Source organism: Varroa destructor, unplaced genomic scaffold (assembly GCF_002443255.2).
Source record: "Varroa destructor unplaced genomic scaffold, Vdes_3.0 BEIS01000001.1, whole genome shotgun sequence".
NCBI classification, from domain to species: domain Eukaryota; kingdom Metazoa; phylum Arthropoda; class Arachnida; order Mesostigmata; family Varroidae; genus Varroa; species Varroa destructor.
Window position 1 is genome coordinate 39,108,241 of NW_019211454.1, and position 19,751 is coordinate 39,127,991.

The 19,751-nt window shown below is 40.0% G+C and overlaps 1 protein-coding gene across 12 annotated transcripts in view; it reads right to left on the minus strand.

Annotated features, from left to right (window-relative positions):
- Window positions 1-19,751, minus strand: part of LOC111247518 (rho GTPase-activating protein 4-like) — a 136,400-nt gene that overhangs the window by 15,037 nt on the left and 101,612 nt on the right. For 8 of the 12 annotated variants that reach the window (XM_086980509.1, XM_022798540.2, XM_086980504.1 and 5 more), the window contains 10 exons: window positions 7,789-7,975; window positions 4,921-5,008; window positions 4,216-4,356; window positions 3,664-4,039; window positions 3,343-3,458; window positions 2,947-3,012; window positions 2,689-2,781; window positions 2,033-2,137; window positions 1,512-1,868; window positions 1,064-1,391 (listed from right to left, as the gene is read on the minus strand). In XM_086980509.1, coding sequence (XP_086836635.1) covers window positions 1,064-1,391; window positions 1,512-1,868; window positions 2,033-2,137; window positions 2,689-2,781; window positions 2,947-3,012; window positions 3,343-3,458; window positions 3,664-4,039; window positions 4,216-4,356; window positions 4,921-5,008; window positions 7,789-7,975 — 1,857 coding nt within the window. Of the gene's footprint in view, window positions 1-1,063; window positions 1,392-1,511; window positions 1,869-2,032; window positions 2,138-2,688; window positions 2,782-2,946; window positions 3,013-3,342; window positions 3,459-3,663; window positions 4,040-4,215; window positions 4,357-4,920; window positions 5,009-7,788; window positions 7,976-14,487; window positions 14,589-19,751 lie in introns of all 12 variants that reach the window. The other 4 variants (XM_086980498.1, XM_086980493.1, XM_086980500.1 and 1 more) reach the window with 2 other exon arrangements.

Consider the following 19,751-nt stretch of genomic DNA (forward strand, 5'->3'; position numbering starts at 1 on the left):
ATCGAAAGAGTAACAAAAGTAAATGAAGCTTCCATTCCACTGCTATTTCCAACAGAACAGGATCAACAATAGCCAGTTAGCTTATTGATCGACCTAATTTTGAATGGCCAACAGTAGTATCACCAGCAGCAGGAGTGGCCCAAAGCATCGAAAGTTGTCGATGCCAGGAGCGTCGCCAGCTTACAATTCTAAGTCTCCTTCAAGTGTTAGAAAAGATATGCTTACAGCCCTAGCCAAGTAAGTGTCATGTGGTTCAATTGTATGCAAAATAGCACAAAAATATTTGCTCAGCTCGGCAGCCTAGTGCGTACTAAATCATCCCAGCCTTCCATTTTAACGGACTCTTCCTTTAATTATACAAAGCGTAAAGTTTCCTGGATCAAACCTTAATCCCTCCGTTCTTTTCTTTTTTTCCGCCTGTACCGGCAGTCTTAGCCCTGATAAAAAAGCCCTCGTCGTGCCCCCTCGACTAGTCCCTACTCCGATTGAATCTTACATGCCAGCTTTCGCCTTCAATTCTGATTGTTAGAAGTTAACGAATTCCCTCTGTCTGTTCACCAATTACCTTGCGCTAGTTCGCACTGTGACAATTTTATTTCCAGAATGGAAAACGGGTCTCGGTAACGATTCCACCTGCCTATGACGCTAGTCTCTTTACTCCAAAAGCATAGTTATCTCACTATCTTCAACATGTTTTTACCCCTCATGCCCATACATTTTGACAAGTATTTTTTTGAAGATTTGTTCATTAGATCGCATCTGCCTTGCCGACCTACTGCATGGATATCGCCCCGCTGTCCCTTTTTGAAGATAAAAATGGCTTGAATATATAGCTAAGAGTTGATGCACAAACCTGTATAAACATGCGCAATGGTGAAATTTGCGGAATATATTTAGTTATAAATGTCCATAGGATCTAAAGCGACACCGCGATATCCAAGAACTATCTTTGCTGATTTAGGAATTATTGCATATCTTTTGTATGACGGTTAAGGAGGACGCTGTGATATACAGATAACAGAACTAATAGAAACAGCTTGGCGTGGTCTTTCTAGATACTTACGGCTGATTTCCATGAGCTGGTCAAAGTAGAAGATTGGGAAGAGCGGTTCACGCAGTTCCCTAAGGTAGAGCTTGAGCAGTCCGGCGATAGAATTTATATCGGACGCGTCGCTTATGTCGGCGAGAGGATCTTCCCCACGCTCGAATGCCTCCCGCATGGCGTTAATCTCCAGCTGTGAGCCGGAAACACGGAATACTCCCTGATGGTGCAATCCGAATAGATTTATTACCCGAACGCAACTACGAACTACCAGCGGAATCTCGTGACCCGTCGCATCAACGTATTCCTCCACACTACCACCAAAGAGGCGCGGCTCGCCTGTTACCGCCTTTTTGGCGAGCGCATACAAAAACCAAAATATAAAAAATGCACACTTATCTCCTTAGGCACAAACATTATTTTACAATCCTTTATGTATATAAAAATCTACAGCGTGAAACAGACTTACCTGTCGGCCGATCCGCTTCCTTCGTGTTCTCTTTGTAGCAAATACAGCAGAGTTGTTTTTGGTGCGTTCGACGTTTCCGGCAGTTGTTCCAGGGCCACTGCGACTTAACGCCTGTTCCATACAGTCGGCGCGGGCCTGTAGCCGAGAAATGACGGAACATTGCATCGAATATTCACGGAATTTGTCCAGATAAAAATCTTCAGTCTCCTGTTTGTCAGCGCGCAGCTTGATAGCGACAGTCTCTGGAGGCCTGGGGATGAGGTTACCGTTAAGGGGCGAAGTCGGGCCCTTCATGAGATCGACCGACAGCGAATGTGCGCCAACTGCAGACGGCACTGCTGAGTTTAGAGTTGTTACCTGCATTTAAAATGAACAGAAAGAACGTTGCATAGGACATTGTAAGCCATTAAGGTTAACTGATTCGGGAGGCAAGTGACTAAACTAACTCTGATGGATTCTGAATTCTAGCGCTGTTTTTTTGCCCATTTTCTTGAAAAATTGATATATAATATTGATCTTACCAAAGGTTGGTCAGCATCTGAATCGAAATGTGGCGATACGTCAAAGTCTCGTGACTCAATCATCTCCATTAATGTCTTCTCGGCCGTTTCTAGCGTCTTCCACACCTACGCATAATAGTAGAAACGCGCAGATAGTGCGAAAATGGTTAAATGAAGCGATCATTACCATGACGAAAAATAGCAGTTAGAGGGTTATTATAAAGAGTCTGTCCTTTAGCCACTAGAACACACATATAAGAGCACGATTTGGCAGAATTCGAGTGCTTTCCCCTTATCGGCCTTATTTCCTTCCTTATTCGGTTGTATTGTAAAGCACATCGAGCATATGGGAAAAAAGACAGTCATTATTTGTCTTTGTAGCTACGTCACATCCGATAAGATCATAAAATATTGATAAGCAGAAGAATTTGGTCGATATTTATTTAGGCTAAAGTACAGCATTGTATGGGGCTGGTTACTAAATTTTTATACGTAAACACTATCTGAGCACCGTGAGCTTTTAAACCACTGAAAAAAATTAATTGAGACACAATAGGATCTACTCTGGATATTTCCCAATTACAGTTTACACATGTATTACGTCGCAGTGATCTTATTCCATTAATTTGTATATATGTTGTTAGAATGCGTATGTTAACGCCTGCTATTCTATTTACCTCTTCATTTTCGATCTTCAGATCAGAAAGTCTCTTCTGTAGTTGCCGGAAACGCTGCTCCATGTCTTCGTAGATGGCGTCCTCCACTTGCACCTGCGTGAGAGTCCATGCAAGAATGGCCGCCATGAAACAACTGACCTCACTTAAAGACTACTCGAGTCTACAGTCTAGAGGAGTCGCCGGATTTTGTAGAGTATCTTTACAAGTACAATATTGTTATCCGTAAAAAATGGAATAATTATAACAAAGATTATGCACCTGAACGCGACCTGTATCCTTCGCCATCGCATTATTAAGAACAACCCCCACATCGCTTTTATGAGCCTGTAACGGAAAACAGTAGTGGTCATAGTATATCGTTGTAAAAAATCCTTTGACTCAGATTTATGCGGCAAGTATTGAAATGCTTTATTCGTCTCGTCTTTGTTAAGCAGCACATAGTCTACCAACCCTCAATTTTGGCCTCGTTGTGTTCGATGAAAATACTACGCGTAACCTGTGTAGGCTGAGCACAAACGAAGGCATATGCACAAACTGTTCCTGTTAAAAAAACTTCGTTAAAAATTCACACTTGGGTCGTAGGACCGATGTTTTTGTTTTACATGGAACATCAATTACAGCTAAAGTTCGCCTATCGCCAGAGGTGTTTGTTACCTGAAACATGAATTTCTTCGGAGCCATAAAGGCAGCGTTATTATACTCCAGAAACTTCTGTTTGTCCGCACGGGCATCGAGTGATTCCAAACATTTTCTCATGCCTTCTTGACTCCCTGTAAACATCAAACGGCGAGATTAATTATCTTATCCTGGGTACGTAATGAAGCACGGGGCATGGCAAAAAGAAGGCTTAGTTTATAGATGGATAGGTTTCTGCATTTCAACTTAATTGTGGTAGAGAGACTAACAAAATAATTGATCTCATAGTTACAAAATAATACACGTTCAACGTATACTTAACGTTATTATTTTACTAACCGACAAGCGAACGTTGTAAACAGGCTAGCGTCGAGTTGTACATGAGTAGGCAGCGGGAAAAGCACGTGTGAAAGCCAAAATCTGTGGCGTCAACGAGCTCCGAGAGGTCGTCAACAAAGTACTTTTGAACGGCGGCATTAGCTGCCTCGGTGCACAACACATACTCGTTTCGCGCTTTGAGCGCCTTCAGTCGTGCCTCGTCATGTTTGTCACTGCGTTTCTGCCATTCCTTACAGATGAGACGATATCGGCGCGATTTTTCCACTTTATCCTTCGGCAAACCTTGCTCTAGCTTAACACGATTCGACTCAACTACGGATAATTTCGCCGCTGCCTGCTGTTCCATCGTGCGGTACGAGTGATACGTCTTCATGGTCTGTGATTATTTACGGCGATAGTTTATAACTTATTATTTTTTGGTACCATAAATGAAATTAAATAACAAAATAAAAAGTCATGTCCATATGTTCGAAGCACATAATGCGTATATATGATTTATGATGATATATGATATTTATGTAAACGGTTATTTGTTTCTATGTGAACGCTTACCGTATGGAGTTCGTGTAGAATCTTGAGGAGTTCCTCGTGTCCGTCTATCGCGATATTTCGGCACTTCCGATGGATACGTTGAAGGTCCTCGGACACATGTTGTAGACGGCTTATCATATGCGACTGATAGATCTCAGCCACCTAACAAAAAAAAGCAACTATGATAGCGTACAGAGAAACAATAGAGTGATGAGTCACAGAATATGATTAACCCGTCTGCTGCCCTTGCGATTTTAATCACACAGCTTGCCCCTAACTCGTGACAAGACAATTCGCAACTCTATGTCATCCTATTTTCGTACTGATTTGAAAGCTAGTAGTTTTTTTTACCCAGCCGCAAAGCAGACAAAACTGTCCCTTATGGCATTGCCCCTCGTTTCACACATTACCTAAACAAAATTCCACTGAATTCTATAAAAATATATATCGGATTGCTAATACTATTTTTTGGGGTCCGACAAAGATGTTGGGCTTTATGTAGTTGCTATAGATAGTAAGAGCAAAGATGAATAACAGTCTTGAGAGACGGAATATACCATACCCATATTTCATATTGCCTGCTTCTGGCTAAAAGTGTTGGTAGATTCTGGCGCTCCCTCTAGATAAGTCTCCGTATTAGTTTGCTATTATAACCGCACGATCGGGTCTTCATTCTATAAAGTTTTTCCCTACACGTTTACATTTAATATTTTCTATTTTACGAACCTTGGCGTGGTCGGTGCTTTGCTTGCGCGTTGTGTTAATCAACTGCTGCCAGCATTGAAACGAGGAAAAAAGGTGCCATTGTTCTCTCCTGGAAGTCAGCGGTAATAGACAACATTGAATAGTAACCTAACAACATATTGCCAATAAAATATTAAGAACAAATGAAGATTCCTATGAGAGTGTCACGTGAAACAATTTTAACATTGAAACTCATTTGCCCGAACCATATCTATGAAAGCTGTCGAAGTTTAGACCCCGCTTGCATCATACTTCGAGTATGCTGAAGTTGGTAGGTTTGCCTTTCTATCATCGGGTCCTCCTTAGGTCAGTTATTATAACAATATCGACTTAGTCGACTAAGCGGCATGTACACACAAAAAAGGAACCTGTTATTACGGTCTGCCAGTAGTACGGAAGTGCAGAGCGAACGGGAGTCGGTAACGAAGAAAGAAACCTGCGTTCGACGTATAAATGAACTGTGACCTCCAGTAAAAAATATTGATACGCGGAGGCGTAGCATCAGCAGAAGTGTCCATTTTGGTCGGTGCTGCCAACCGAATTTGAGCGTGTCGACAGCCTTCAGCCCTATTGTTCTTTCTTCCCCTATGCGTCCCAAGAGAAGCGACGATCGAATACCGCTCACTCAGACGGCTAGCACTCGCAGTGCAACAATTGCGTATAATGAGGCGGACGCCGCTGGTGCAACAGAAAGTTGTCAAGAGGCTTAATGCTTCTGTCTCACTTGTTCAAAGTATATGAGGAATACGAACGAACTGCAAGCGCTCATCGAGCCTGAAGTTTGCTTTTTTTATTAATAGTGGCAAATATTCAGGGACGACCAGCAAGCGCTAGGGCCACCGTTCGGGGGAATCTTGTTTAGCAAATAACCCACAGGAGACTACAGATACGGACGGCTTTTTGTCACAATAAGATTTCGATTTACGAAGGTTGAAAATTCGACTGAATTAAAAGAAAAGATTGAAGATTCCGATAGCTACAGTTAGATGGTAATGAAGACAGAGACATTAGAGTATCCTTCTACAACATGAAATATGATAATAAATATAACTGCTGTCACTATACTCTAGGTAAAAGCACATATGCACAAGACACAGAAATAGAAATGATCCTTCTAAACTCACAAGTTACTTCTTGTTTCTCTTTACATTTGTTTGTGATGTGGTAAATATAGAAGTGACATAAGAAAGAATGGAGCTATATGGGCCACTTCTTTTTTTCTAATCTGAAAACATATCTTCCAGATTCTAATAATACTGAAGTTTGAGATTTTTTTAAATGCGCACGATCAAGACATCTTTGTTTGTTCTTCGATCGAATTTGAAAAGGAGCGGCAAATGTATAGCGTAGCTAAGCATTTCTTCGCATTTAATGGAATAATCGCTAATCAATGAAGAAGCGAAATATTCACGTTCTTTTGTTGTCTATCACCGTCGTGCTGTATCTTCAGACCCAAATTAAAAGCAGATTACGTTTTGCTACGCCATTACCATGAAAGCTATAGGGGCCAGCAGTATTTCGAGCCTATATGAACGTAAATATGTCGTCGATTGCTTGTTATACAAGTAACTCGGAAAAATTAAGTTACCATTGAGCACAACTTACCACAGTGGCCACATATGTGTTATATGTCACACTATTCTATTTTTGTCTAAGGTTGTGTTTGAAAAAAAAGTTGGATGTTGACGCGTTCGCCTTTGAGCCATTCCTGTTTGTGGTGAATTAGCTAAGGGTTAGGTAAATATTCAAAGGCGACTTTGCTGCCCTGAGTTCACTCGGCCACGTGACTTACCGGCATAGCAAGACCGTCGTGCGTTCCTAGCGCATCGTTGAGATAACACAATTTTGCTGACAGGAATACAAAATTTCTACCTGTATCGTATTTTTAAACAAATCATAGCGTGCGCGAGTGGAAACAGTTTCGCCATGTTTCCTGTTTTAGTAGGGGAGAAACATACATGCTATTAGTGCCCCGCTGGAAGCCAAGATCTGTCTGGATTGATCATGGAGGCAATGGTTGAGGATCGTTTTAAGCATATTATAGCGACCACTCGCTGTTAACTAGAGAAGCCATACCTGCCCATCACCGGTCATTACAAGATTCACTCTGGCCTGAGTGCGATAAAGCTGGCCTTAGAGAATGTTGTCCATCTCGTTACAATTTCTTTTTACCGCTCGAACAAGCTACAGTTTTCAAGCGTGCTAGTCTTTAGGCCATTGAAAGCACGATTTCGTACAGCTCAAAAAAACGTTGTTGCCATGTCCACCAGAAGGATTACAATCTACGACATAGCCGAATTCGCAAAAAGTTTGTACGGACAATTATTTACAAGGACAAATATCGTCAGAGGGTTTCCAAAGACAAGTAGTTTCAACTGAACGAACATATGCACCGAAGCTGAATTTCTTGTTTTCTTCAGTGGCACGAGCTGAGAGCAGCAACAGACACAGCCCCTAAATCATATTCCGATATACCCTCAAAATAACATGGGCTTGTTCGTTTGAGCTGTGTGACAGAATGGATTAGATCCAACTACGCCATTCAATTGTATACCGTTATCTGTTTTCTTGACAAACGCAATCGATGTTTAACTAAAATTAGAAAAGCAACATCTGATCACTCCAGTTATTTTAATTGGTTCCCCCACACAGTGGCACATACAGCGTCGCCGCTGGCCTGTATAGGCCCATCAGATCGAGCTGTACGAGCCAACAATAAAAATGTTTTTAATAAAGAACTTTTCTTAAAAAATAAGAATTATTGCTCTCGAATTTTTCCGTCGTTTGTAGCAGCGGTTTTTTCAACGGTGCCATGTGTTGACCTATAAAATCCTATCCTCCCCAACTTACTTTGGTTTTTGCTCGTTTTTGTGTCTGAGCAAAAGCTGTTTGGCCAGTTTGTCCAGTTGTTTCGAGTACTCGAGTTCAAGTTCGGCCCGCTTCCTGAAATAATCCTGGATTTCCACGACGATCGAGCTTTGGGTCTCCACGCGATAGTCGAGCCATTTTAATTGCTCGTTAAGTTGTTGCCGAATGTCTGAAAAGTTTATAAACGGCAAGTACTGTATAAGATATGATAAGCAATGAATGCGGAAACCAACGGCCACGTTGATTGAATAGGTCACCTATATGCACTCCTGGATTTCATTCCCGGAAAGCTGCTGTTTATCGCCCCGGCTTACCGGTCGTTATTTACCACCTCTAATATTATGATATAAGCTCATTTTAGAATCCTTTTTTCGTTAAATACGATTAAAGTTCTAATATATTTAGATTAGAGTTTACATAGAGCTTAACATATTATGTTAATACATAACAGTGTATGTAGAAAAATATGCATACGAAAAAAAGTTGTAATATTATCGGGATAAGCGAGCCTGAAAGGGCCGCAGCTTTCACTTATATTGCATAGAATGGCCAATTTCAACAGTCTCATCTAACAAAAATCGAAGAAGTGCTGGTTGACGACTACCATCAATCGAATGCTGCATCCCGTGTGTCAATGAAGAATGTCTTCGATAATTAGAAATAAAGTCCATTTCTAGAAACTACGCACTTCCACAAGATATACACATATATGTATTATATCCAGCGGTTTAAGCATTAAGACAAAAAAAATGAACACTATCACCAGCAGCACCGATAACAGTTCAACCATAGCGTGCCTATCATATGAGAAGGTTACGTCCGATCCATCCATGAACCCTCAGCCATATCGTAGTGAACTCTCAATTGTATGAAAACTAAGCACTCAAGAATAACCAGACAAGATAATCTGAAACGTGTTAACGCTGACTGACAGTAAATATGCAAACGCAATGAATTTTCGAGTTTGTCAAACACCCGAAGAAGGCAACTGGCCTGCGGAACGGAACTGAGTTCCTCGCCCCATTTGCGCCAGTAAGAGCAATACACAAAAATGACAAGCATTTATACTTTTGGGCTAGCCGGCTAGAAAAACGAGGAATCGCAGGACAAAGGTTGCTTAAAGTAGTTTTAAAAAAGTTGAGCAAAAACTAGCGCTGGCTGTAAAATCAGCAGAAAAACGTCCGCATTATTGCCCAACTTGAAACCGGACCGCCAGTCAGATAAGCATTTCCCACAACAAGTAGCGACATCCGGAACGTCCAAGATCTCAGGATTAGGAAGTTCGAAGCTAATACAAAGATCGTCTAGGTCAGGACTAATCTGCGTAAACTTAATAAGGTGAATAGGGGCAAACGCTAAGCCTATAATAGCTATAAACTCGTAACAAGTTGAAGAACAACAATCAGTTGTTGCGAAATATTTTAATAGACATTATCAAAAAGCAGCAACGAACTGATTAATGAAGACAAGGTAAATTGAATGAAGAAATGAAAAATTGAAAGAACAATTTCTATTCTTGTAGGCCCAGCAATAACAATTCGGCCAGCGACAAACAAAAAAAGTATTAACAGGGCAGAACTGAAAGCAGATCAATGGCGAATCGATCAAGCGGACCATGGAATCAGTGCAGACTGCTATACAATTGAAAATCTGGTAGTAAATAGGTCTTTAAGAATATTCATATTGAATGTACAAAACATGGGAAGCAGACTAGAAAAGCAAGCGCAAATGGATTAAGGAACATGAAACAGAGCTTGGCAGTTTAGAAGGATATCGTTCATTTTTCTACTGCAAAAGTTGGTACCGCACTGTTCATCAAAGTCAGAACTACCTACATCGTAAAAAATAACTTGCAAAAATACGGGCGGGTAAGAGCCATGACAAAAATTAAAAATATAACACTAAAGGGTTAATACGATATATGGACAATCTACTCATTGAAAATAATTTAGAAGTAGCAATTTAATTGAAATTTTCGCATCATTCATCAAACGTATGGTACATCAAATGTACCGACAAAATCATTTTTGTCCAGAGTAATCCAAACCTGATGCAGGCAAGACAAAAGGATAACTACTACTTATTTGTAAAACCCAGCAACAAACGTTTATGAGCGACGTCACGATCAAATAAGGGCAGATAGAGAGATAAAATTCATAACTACTACGCAGGTGACGAAATAACCAAACACACAGGACCCCCATACAGAATACCCAACCCGTAATCTTGTTAGCCTAGCTAATAATCGGCCTATGAACTTATTCACAAGAACTTACAGTTCGAAAACGCTAATCAGACCAACTAAAGGCTTGATTAAAAGCATATAAAAAAAATTGAACCTTTCTTTAGAACAATCGATTTAAAGACAAATAACGCGGAACGCAACAAATCAAAAAACGTACGGAGAGAGAATTGATTATACTTGGTCACGACGCCTACTTGGAAAGCCTATTTACAAACCGTGGCAATGACTCAAACGTCAACTAAAAAAAGAAGAAAAAAACATCGACCATTGCAATCCGGAACATTTATGACTAATTGACAAAAAAAAAAATAGAAAGTTCATAAAATTGTTCGCCAACACGGGCTAAAATGTAAATAAATTACTACTGCCCAGCCCTAACAGTCAGCTAGTAAGTCTCTATCATCAGCAATAGGCCACGATGAAGTACGATGTCTAATTATAAAGAGGAACGCGGGGCTATGGCCAGCCTTTTGGCACACTGACAAGAACCTCTAAAAGGAATGGTGTTTCCAACAACAACTAAAATAGCTGTAGTGATATCGATACATAAAAATATAAAATAAATGCGATAGTCTAAGACCTATGTCAAAGTCTTCTTTATTCAGCGAAATTATAGAGAAGACTTAAATTTATTAAAAAACAATATTCCTGGTAAAAACCTACACGAGATAACTGAAGATGCGATGATTGAGGTACTAGCACGAGCCACTAAATAGAATGAACAAGCAGCAATAGTTGTTCTTAACTTGAAAAGCTGATAATTGACAAGCTTATAATTGGTTCCAGTGAAGCACCTTGTAATTTAATAAAACATGTTCGTACATAATAAGAACAGTAGAAGTTCTTGATAAAATAAAATCTTCACAACTGTTTGATGTTGTTGCATCTTCGTACTGTGAATAGCATCATAAAATCACAAGCATACTTGCCGACAGGACAGACAGCCCACCTTACCGACGTGTTAGCAAAAACCGACATCTGGCTCAAAGTAGACAATTTTATGTTAACTATTATACATCAGATTAAGACAAGATGTGAGAATAAGCTTCAGCTTTAACTAACAATATGCGGCTTAAAATAACTGGGGCTAGTATTACAAAATAACTTGGATCTTGAGAATATAGTAAAAAAAAAAAAGCGCAGTTTGGAAATTATAACCTTATACTAACTAAGAAATATTATTACCATCAAGCCACGTAAATTCATATATTCGACCTTTATCTATTTTCACCTTAAACAGGGTATTTTCCCATATGGAGAAAATTTTCACGTAACAGTTAAGCCTAATGGTGTTTGGTTTAAGATACCTATAAGAAAAACCATTAACATATAGGGTAAACAATTTACTTCACTCCTATAGTATATATGCATACTTTGTCATCACTCCTATGATATATATCCAGTCAGTCAAAAACCGTATCTGAAATCTGCAAAATAGCTACAAAAGTCCACGGAATAATATACGCGAGCGAGGAAAATTTTCCTCGCTCGCTTTTATAAATAAAAACACTTTATAAATAAAGCTTAAATAGTCGAACAAAAAAATCGTCTAGAGATCTTTACGTAGGAATTCAGTAAAACCAGAAGGTTTACAAGTTACTCTACTCGTACACAGAGCGATTTGTCTTTCTAGATAGAAAATAACCAGTATATTCACGTAACATGTGCTTAAATATGAAATATATATGTATGTATATTTTTTATAAATATATTTACGATATACACATGAGCCCATGCTGCTGTCTTAATACAAATCATTGCCGTGAGAAATAGATAGTTTTGATTTACGCGCCAAACTTCGGTGAAGAGAATAGTGCAGCGCTCATGAATGCAGTACATTTTTCATCGGCACAAATAAGTGGAACGCCTTATGGTATTCACTTCCGAAAACAGTGTTCCCCCTGGTTCGTAGACAACAGAGTAACTCATATAGTCCCATACCCCATTCCCTATAGGCTTTATATGCTGAATGTATCAATGCCTATTAAAAGCAGTGCATTGCTTTAAGGGGTTTCACGTACTCGTTCAAAGATAAGGAATTAAATTGAAAAATATATTATACAACTAAAATCGAATTTTAGAGAACTCTAGTTGTGCGATATGTACTGTCCCATAAAGCTAGAGAATCAATTATCTGGAATCACAAGATGCGTACTTTCGAACGAACACAGGGACCGCTGTACGTACATAATGGACTGCTTCATAATGGTGGAAGGTCACTTTGGTGCCATTTCTATGAAGAATTCGAAGTACATGAAATGAAGACACCGAGAGTTCTATGTCCTTTAACTGTGGCACTTGCATAATTGTGGTCTTTCGCTAGAGTGACAGGTATCCTTTACGATCGCCACTGCACAGTAGAACTCCATGATACTCTGTGTGTTTCGTTGACAATAAATTTACCCTCAGTTTATTAGATAACTGTCCTTGATAAGCTTCAAACGCGCACTTAGACTAAATCATTTTAACGGCAGTAAATCTCTGTTATTTTAGGTTAAACCGAGCTTCAGACCCAGAGAACCTGTACTCAGTCTGTGATGACCTTGTATTTACCGAGTGAAAGATGTGTTTTTATTCTCTGAGTGACACTGTCGTAGTAATTTATCCAGTAAAAGCAGTTTTTGACCAAACCGACGGAAAAAATGCGCACAAAATGTTTAAGGGGTCAGTGGCAAGGATACGAAGCCGTTAATTATTATATACTTAAGGATATAGAAGTTCATATACAAATAATGCCTTTTGTAAATTGAATATCTATCATAATAGGCTCGTTGAGGGACACCGTTTTAAATCATTAGAAAGCAAATCAGCAGATTGATTTTGGCTATTTATCGTATTGTTGTAATCCAGATGGTTTAATATTAAGCTGCGTGTATTCTCAGCTTTTGTTGAAAACGAGTAGCGTAAGCAGCTCGAATATGATCGTCCTAAAACACGCGTTTTCCCTGTCCAACTTGTACAAGCCCTTCCAATCCTCTTTCACAAGCATACCCAGTTTCCCATGCGACCCTACAATCAAACGGATCGTCCTTCGTAGGTCACAGGTTAGATGATCCATGAACGGGAGGAATTAATTTGCCTCAGCACCGCTTCGAAAAACTGGGGTTGGGCTTTGCATTCACAAATGATAGGCTCTCTTTAGAGTTCTGGGTTGAAATAACCGAAAGCAAGTATAATTTAATTTCTCAGCCCTTAAGTTAAGCTTTAATTTTTCCTTTGTCAGTTAACTGTCTCAAAATTACTGTCGTCTTATTGACGCTTCTTAAAATGCGGAAACATTTGCCATTTGGATGATTTTACAATGTCAGGGAAGTGTTTACTGAAATAAAAGCCTTCGAAATCCTCAGTGTCGTATATACCATCGAATCGTTTTTGAACGCAGCCCATTGCTCCCTTTAAATTCAGCAACACTCTGCTTATTTCGTAAAAGAGGATACATTTGTGATAGATAAACGCCACTTTTTTATAAAAAAAAAAAAAAAAAAAAAAGGAAAACAGATCCCGGTGTGATTTAATTCACTTCTGTTTTGTATAAGCTAAAAAGCCGAAAGGAATCGTTCACATCGTTGACACTCGTGCTACTTTCCCAATCAGACTTTTCAATGATTCGCCTATAGACTGCTCAATGACCGCAAAATCTTCTTTGGGCTTCCGTTCTCCCGCTTGTGTGCCGCTCTGTGCGTATTTCTCAGTAGTCAACCTATCTGAATAGCGTAGGTGTGGTATCAGATATGACTAAATTGTTGATGACTACGGAAAATTTGGAGAGTGAATGTCATGGAATAGGTGGCGGAGCTTTTCGCGTTGCTCTAGATTTCATGCCTATTGCTCAGTCTGGCAATTTCATCGGTGTAAAACCTGACGGGGGAACAGCCGGCCAATTCTGTTCAGTTAGAAAGTTGTCGTTGCCAGTTGACGCTACACGGATATGAAGCGGAATTATCGCAGTTCGCACCGAACATCCAGATCCCCACGAGCTACTGCTAATATTACTACTGCTGCTAATATTACTACTGCTGCTACTGGTATACGTGGATCGCTTCCGCTATTGCCATTTTCACTGCAAATCACCGTTTGTAACGGTTTTGGCTGCCTTGGATGGCAGCTTCCGTTGCCAGTTTTAAAAGGTTCGGATCTCTTTTTAATGTGGTCTGAAGGCGTAGTTTCACTCTGTATATGCCGACCTTCTTGGCACGTCTGCCGTAAACTATCCGTTGATTTCCTAGACGCAACTAATATTTCCGTAGGACATAGACCTAGATGTGGCGTCACCGGTACTTTAAAATTTTTACGTTCTGTCTCTCACCTCACCATTGTTTCGCAACCTTCGTAGAATCTCACTGAACCTAAAGCGTGTCATAACCACGTGTGATGAAAGAACAACTCTATGCGAGGGTATGTAAATAACAAGCTCACAGCAATTGGGGAACACATACACAAACGACTGGCTAGATGCGACGGAACGGCTCTTGATGATGATAGAAGTGACGATGTTCGAAAAAGGCACGTAGGCATCTGCTAATGGTCTTCATGCCACCTGAAATGTGCGGAGCCAACATGACGCGCAGAGTATACTTAAAATCGCACGGCTAGCCTCCTAAGGCCCGAGGCAAAAAATATGGCTGCTCGAAATAATCCTTTAGCGTAAAACGATATTTTGGTGTTTTAGTACCGACACGAAAAATTAGCGAAATACCAAAACAGAGCCTCTATTAGGAAATTCAGGTAGGCAAGCGCATCAAATCTCTAACACTTGGTGTGATAAAGTCCTAAAATGCTAGATATTTGCTAGGGTTAGTATTTCTATATTCCAAACTCAAATGCAAATGGAAGTAGAAAAGATTTAGTAAAAAAAAATATGATAAATGCTTGCGTTATACTTCGTTGCTTAAAGGACTAGAATGGAACTGCGAAACCAAAAATCGATTGTTTAAAAAAATCGTTTAGGGGATCTATCAGCCGAAACTGGTATTTCATATGTAGCGTGTTATAGAATTAGGATTCAAATTCTGAAAATGCAGAAATTGAACATAGAATGAGGCTCCATAGATTCATTCTAGACCAGATTTATTCCATGCACGATTTGCACAAATTTAATGAATAAAGAGTCATCTCAAGCATAGAAAAGGCATGCTTTAATCTCTACGGACAACTACTACAACTATAAAGGAATCAAACGAGTATGACATAAATGATAACGTTCTGGAGAGAAATTTAATTTAATAGTAATGTCTTGGACGTGAGGTAATAGAAGTATGTGCAGTGGACATCAGAAGCATATGCTACTTTGAAATGCTCAGAAAACTTATGGACCGTTAATAGGACAATTAAAAGCACTCACTCTGGTTACTTGACGACACCGCCAGACGTTACCGTTATGCACCTAGGACTGAAGAAATAAAAATCTAACATTGACTTTAACCTGGTTATTCTTGTGATCTAAATCCACGTGCTACAAAGGTTGAAAGGCGGGCAAACACATTCTACGAACGATTTAATTAGGGAAGCCATAGATAAAGATATTACATATTAGAAAGCAAATGGTAAGTATATAGCTACGCAGACGCTGGCAGAAGCTTGTAAAAAATAAAGCAAAATACCTCTAATACATCAGAAAATCATATTCTTTTCATTTAAAATTCTCTCAACATCGAAGTCCGCCGTAATAGCCTAGCATATTGTCGGTTACCCGAAACGGTGTCTTCTTTACGTACCCTATCCATAGCTATATTTCTATTATTTTAATCAAGTTACGGCGGTCTAACTGTACTTGCATAGGAGCGAATACGCCTAAACATGATAACGTAAATAACGATAGAAACCAAGGGAAAGTTTTAAGCGTATTAGACCAACATAATCAAAGAACCAGGCTTGACTCACTATACTAATATGGGCGTGCAGCTTAGTAGGAAATCGGTACTCGGTTGTGACATGTACGCTTGAAAGTACGTTGAGTTCCTGTTGGCTAGGGGAATCCCTTTCAGGCTTTTTTTTTTTTGCAAAACTGCTACATAATTGCAAATAGATCGTGTAGAGCTCATTCTAACCCTTCCAGCCAAACTGCTGAAGGATATATAGGCGACTAGATTCGCTAGAAGCTTTTACCTTGGAAACTGTTTAAAGCAGGTACTGAACCAACTAGGCGTCAAGCAGGCCCTACCATCCGCTACCCGTCGTCGTCCTATTGCTCGCCTGGGCGTGGCGTTTAGAAATTGAGCAATCCTACGCAGCGACTTTATATGGTGAAAACAAACTCGGCAAGAGTTTACTTAATGAATGTGCTAGTGTAAATTCTGTTTGACGCTATTCTCGGCTGATTTTCAAATGCTGAAAAGGGCTCTTACGTCGTCTTTTGTCTATGTTGAATATTTGCTTTCACGAACGAGAACACTGCAGGAGAAGAGACAACTCTGGGGAAAGAGAGCCTATCCTTAATTTGCAAAACCGGAACCCGTGGGGATTGTTCGACCTGATTTTTGCATCAACTGAGAAAAAAGGTTCTGATGATTTTGGTATTTGAAGCAGGGAAACGGAGGGTGTTATCGGCCATACGCAGCCCGAAGCAGCGGAAACTATGGGGAAGAGTCGCTTGCAGTACGTAGCGCATCTTGCCTAAATTAGGTGTATATGACCTTCTACTAGGTGAGGCCAGCGTGACCAAGTTCACGAAAAATAGACACTGTGTATGCGCTTAATGACTTTAGTTTTGCGCAGCCCGCTGATTAAACGTAGTGGGAATATTTTCAGACATGTTAGGAAGCGTCTCTGTTGGAGTTACCTCGATGTTGCCAAGCTAGACAAGCGGCTCCGAAGACTCTCAGACCGTCATCGTTGATTATAAATGCACGGTAAATGGCTAGATTGTATAGGTGGTAAACAGAAGTACAAACGATTGTTCATTATATTGTTTGAAGAACAACGTAATTCCTACGATTTATGATTAGTTTTTAAGTGGGCAGCATCACGAAATAGATACTGGGAGATACTCTGAAAAAATCAGCAGTGCCTTACTTTAAATTTTATTGGTAGATACAAAGACCTATTCAGATGTAAGTTATGTTTCACTGCAAAGTGATTCGGTATCAGTGATAACATCCGGCAACCGACCGCTTAAGTCGAGAAGGCATAAGTAGAATTTTCGCGATTGTCTTAAGTTATTCAATTAGTTGATTGTGAGCAATTTTTTCTCATATATTTGTTGGTAATAGTTCAATAGATCTTTTGTCCATCAAAAAGCTAACGGTCTGTGTCGTTGCTAAATCACCTACGAGGGCTTTGTTGACCTAAAGCATACTTTTACTTTGTTGGATATTCGACGCATGAAGTAATCACGGAATCACTCGTTGTTTGCTCATCTCTATCAGTATCTATAGACCTTCACTCCAGGAGTCATTGTCTAGAGTCACATTTCCCTTTTAGCAAATAGAAGTTGGTCAATCAGTATGCGAGCCAAACCATTATCTACAGGTACGTTTCCTCCAGTTATGTTGAATCTATTTGACGAAGATATGGCCGTAGAAAAGAAAACCATTCTTGGAGAATTTATGTGATACTTTTGGTCATTTTGTATCAATAAACATATTGCATGATATAGCGATTTTATATGCGGCTACACTGGGAAATAGCCGTTAGTCGCCAACGAGTTTGGTCAGCTTTATTGCTGAACGGGTTACTGGCCTGTCTGCAGTGAGTTAAAGAAACGAAATGACGATACGTATCGATGCTTGTAGCATGGCTTCAACAAGCGGCGACACTCAGTAAACATTAGCAATGTCTTCAAATATCACACCATGTGTGGAATCACTGTTTTTTTTTGTACACCGTATAAGTCATCCTGCTCTAAAATTATCTTAAAATGTTTTATAGAATATATTGCGCATATTCGTGATGAGATATTCACAAAGTGTTCTACCTAGCGAAACACAGCTAAAGTAATACCCACGCTGACAGTCTTATTAGGTTAGAATCACTCTAATACGTCCGAAGTCACAAGAACCGCCTGAAGGGGCCATTGACAAGAAGACGGTTATACGGTTTGAAGAAAACCCGTGGCACGCATCTGTACCTACACCAATGAAACTCCTAGCGGCTAGCAATATCGCATATGATTTGGCCATACAAGCAAAAACCTCGTACATAGAAACGATGCTACACTTCTTTTGTGTACATGCGGCTAGAGCTAGGAGCAGAACAATTTGTACCATATAATTCAGTTAACACCGAGTGGGCAGATTTATAATGTATTGACAATGCAGGTGTGTGAAAAAATACGCTACAGCTGCTTTTTTGAAAGTCTGAATCAACGATGCTTCTGTTTTCTGGCGTGAAATCAAACGCATGCCACCTGTCTTTGATTCTGAGTGACAGCCACTGCCTCCTCTCTACTGATTAGCTTTAAGACCTATATTTTCAGTGTGCCTTTCTTGAAGAAATGGTTCATCTCGAATGATTTTGTGCAGTGTTGGATACGAATCTGCGATGCAGGCGCAATGCCAGATTCTGAGATGGTGGGTATGACATCGTAGAAAAAGTATCAGACGGATGGAAGCAGCGTTAACAATCTTCCGAACACCGCGATAAAGACATCCTCGCGCACTTCTGAAGACGTCTGGTACGCTTTAGTAGAATATATGTATATATTTTACTTTAGATATATGTATATATCTATATATATGTATATATCTATATATATATATATATATACCAGACTTTCGTTTAACTTCATCTAGAGGTGCAGCAATTTAACAAATCCGACGACGCACGATCATTACATACGTATGCATTATGTCTTTTAAGTCAACGGCTTTCATTTCTAGGGTACCACTATCTACTATGAAATAAAACGAAAGGCTTGTATGTCTGCATGTGGTATCCTTTACGCAAACTGATATTCTACTCAGCCAGCATTAGTTGCATGCAAACGGACACCTTAAAGGCTAGGTCACGGAACACGCAATTCCTCCAAGGTCTAAAGCTTTTACAAGTGAATACCGTACTACACTAATCCTCCGAAACATCAACCTTGATAGAGTCAATATTTTAGGCCTTTTATTTTTCGTCACCCACTCCCTTTTGCATGCCACCGTCGTCCAATGAAGACCTTCTTTTCTGCGTCCGGAACAGACCGCGCAGGTCCATAGAGGACCAGATGGCCTCGGTTTGTAGGGCGTGAATATTTCCACGTGTAAACAAGCTTGATGAGTACGCGTAGCAACCCAGCCTAGGTCGCAGCGAGAGGCTTTCGACCTCCGCCATTGGACATACCTCGAAAGGCTGACAGGTACCGGGACGAGCGGGGGATACTGCTCGGCTGACTGGTTACCATACGCAGCTACATCAGTGTAGGAAAATACAACATCAGATACACTTTTCACAAAAGTTTCGGATCAGGATTTATTCATCTACTAATATTCAAAATAAGCCTAACAAACTGTGGCCTACTCATGTTATCAACTACGTTTACATACAATGAGTATACGTAACGCTTGATCATCCTCCACCCATTTCGACAAGAAAATCACACAATGAAGCGCTGCCGGTATGTAGGAAAAAACTTCAGTATAATACCGCGTGGAATGGCATAACACAATTTTGTGTGAATTACTGCACTATACGACATTTTTTCTTCCCAGCTCAAGTGTTTGGTCGGGTTTGTTCATACGTTTCGCGTATTACTATTCTTCATTTTGCTTATCACTTA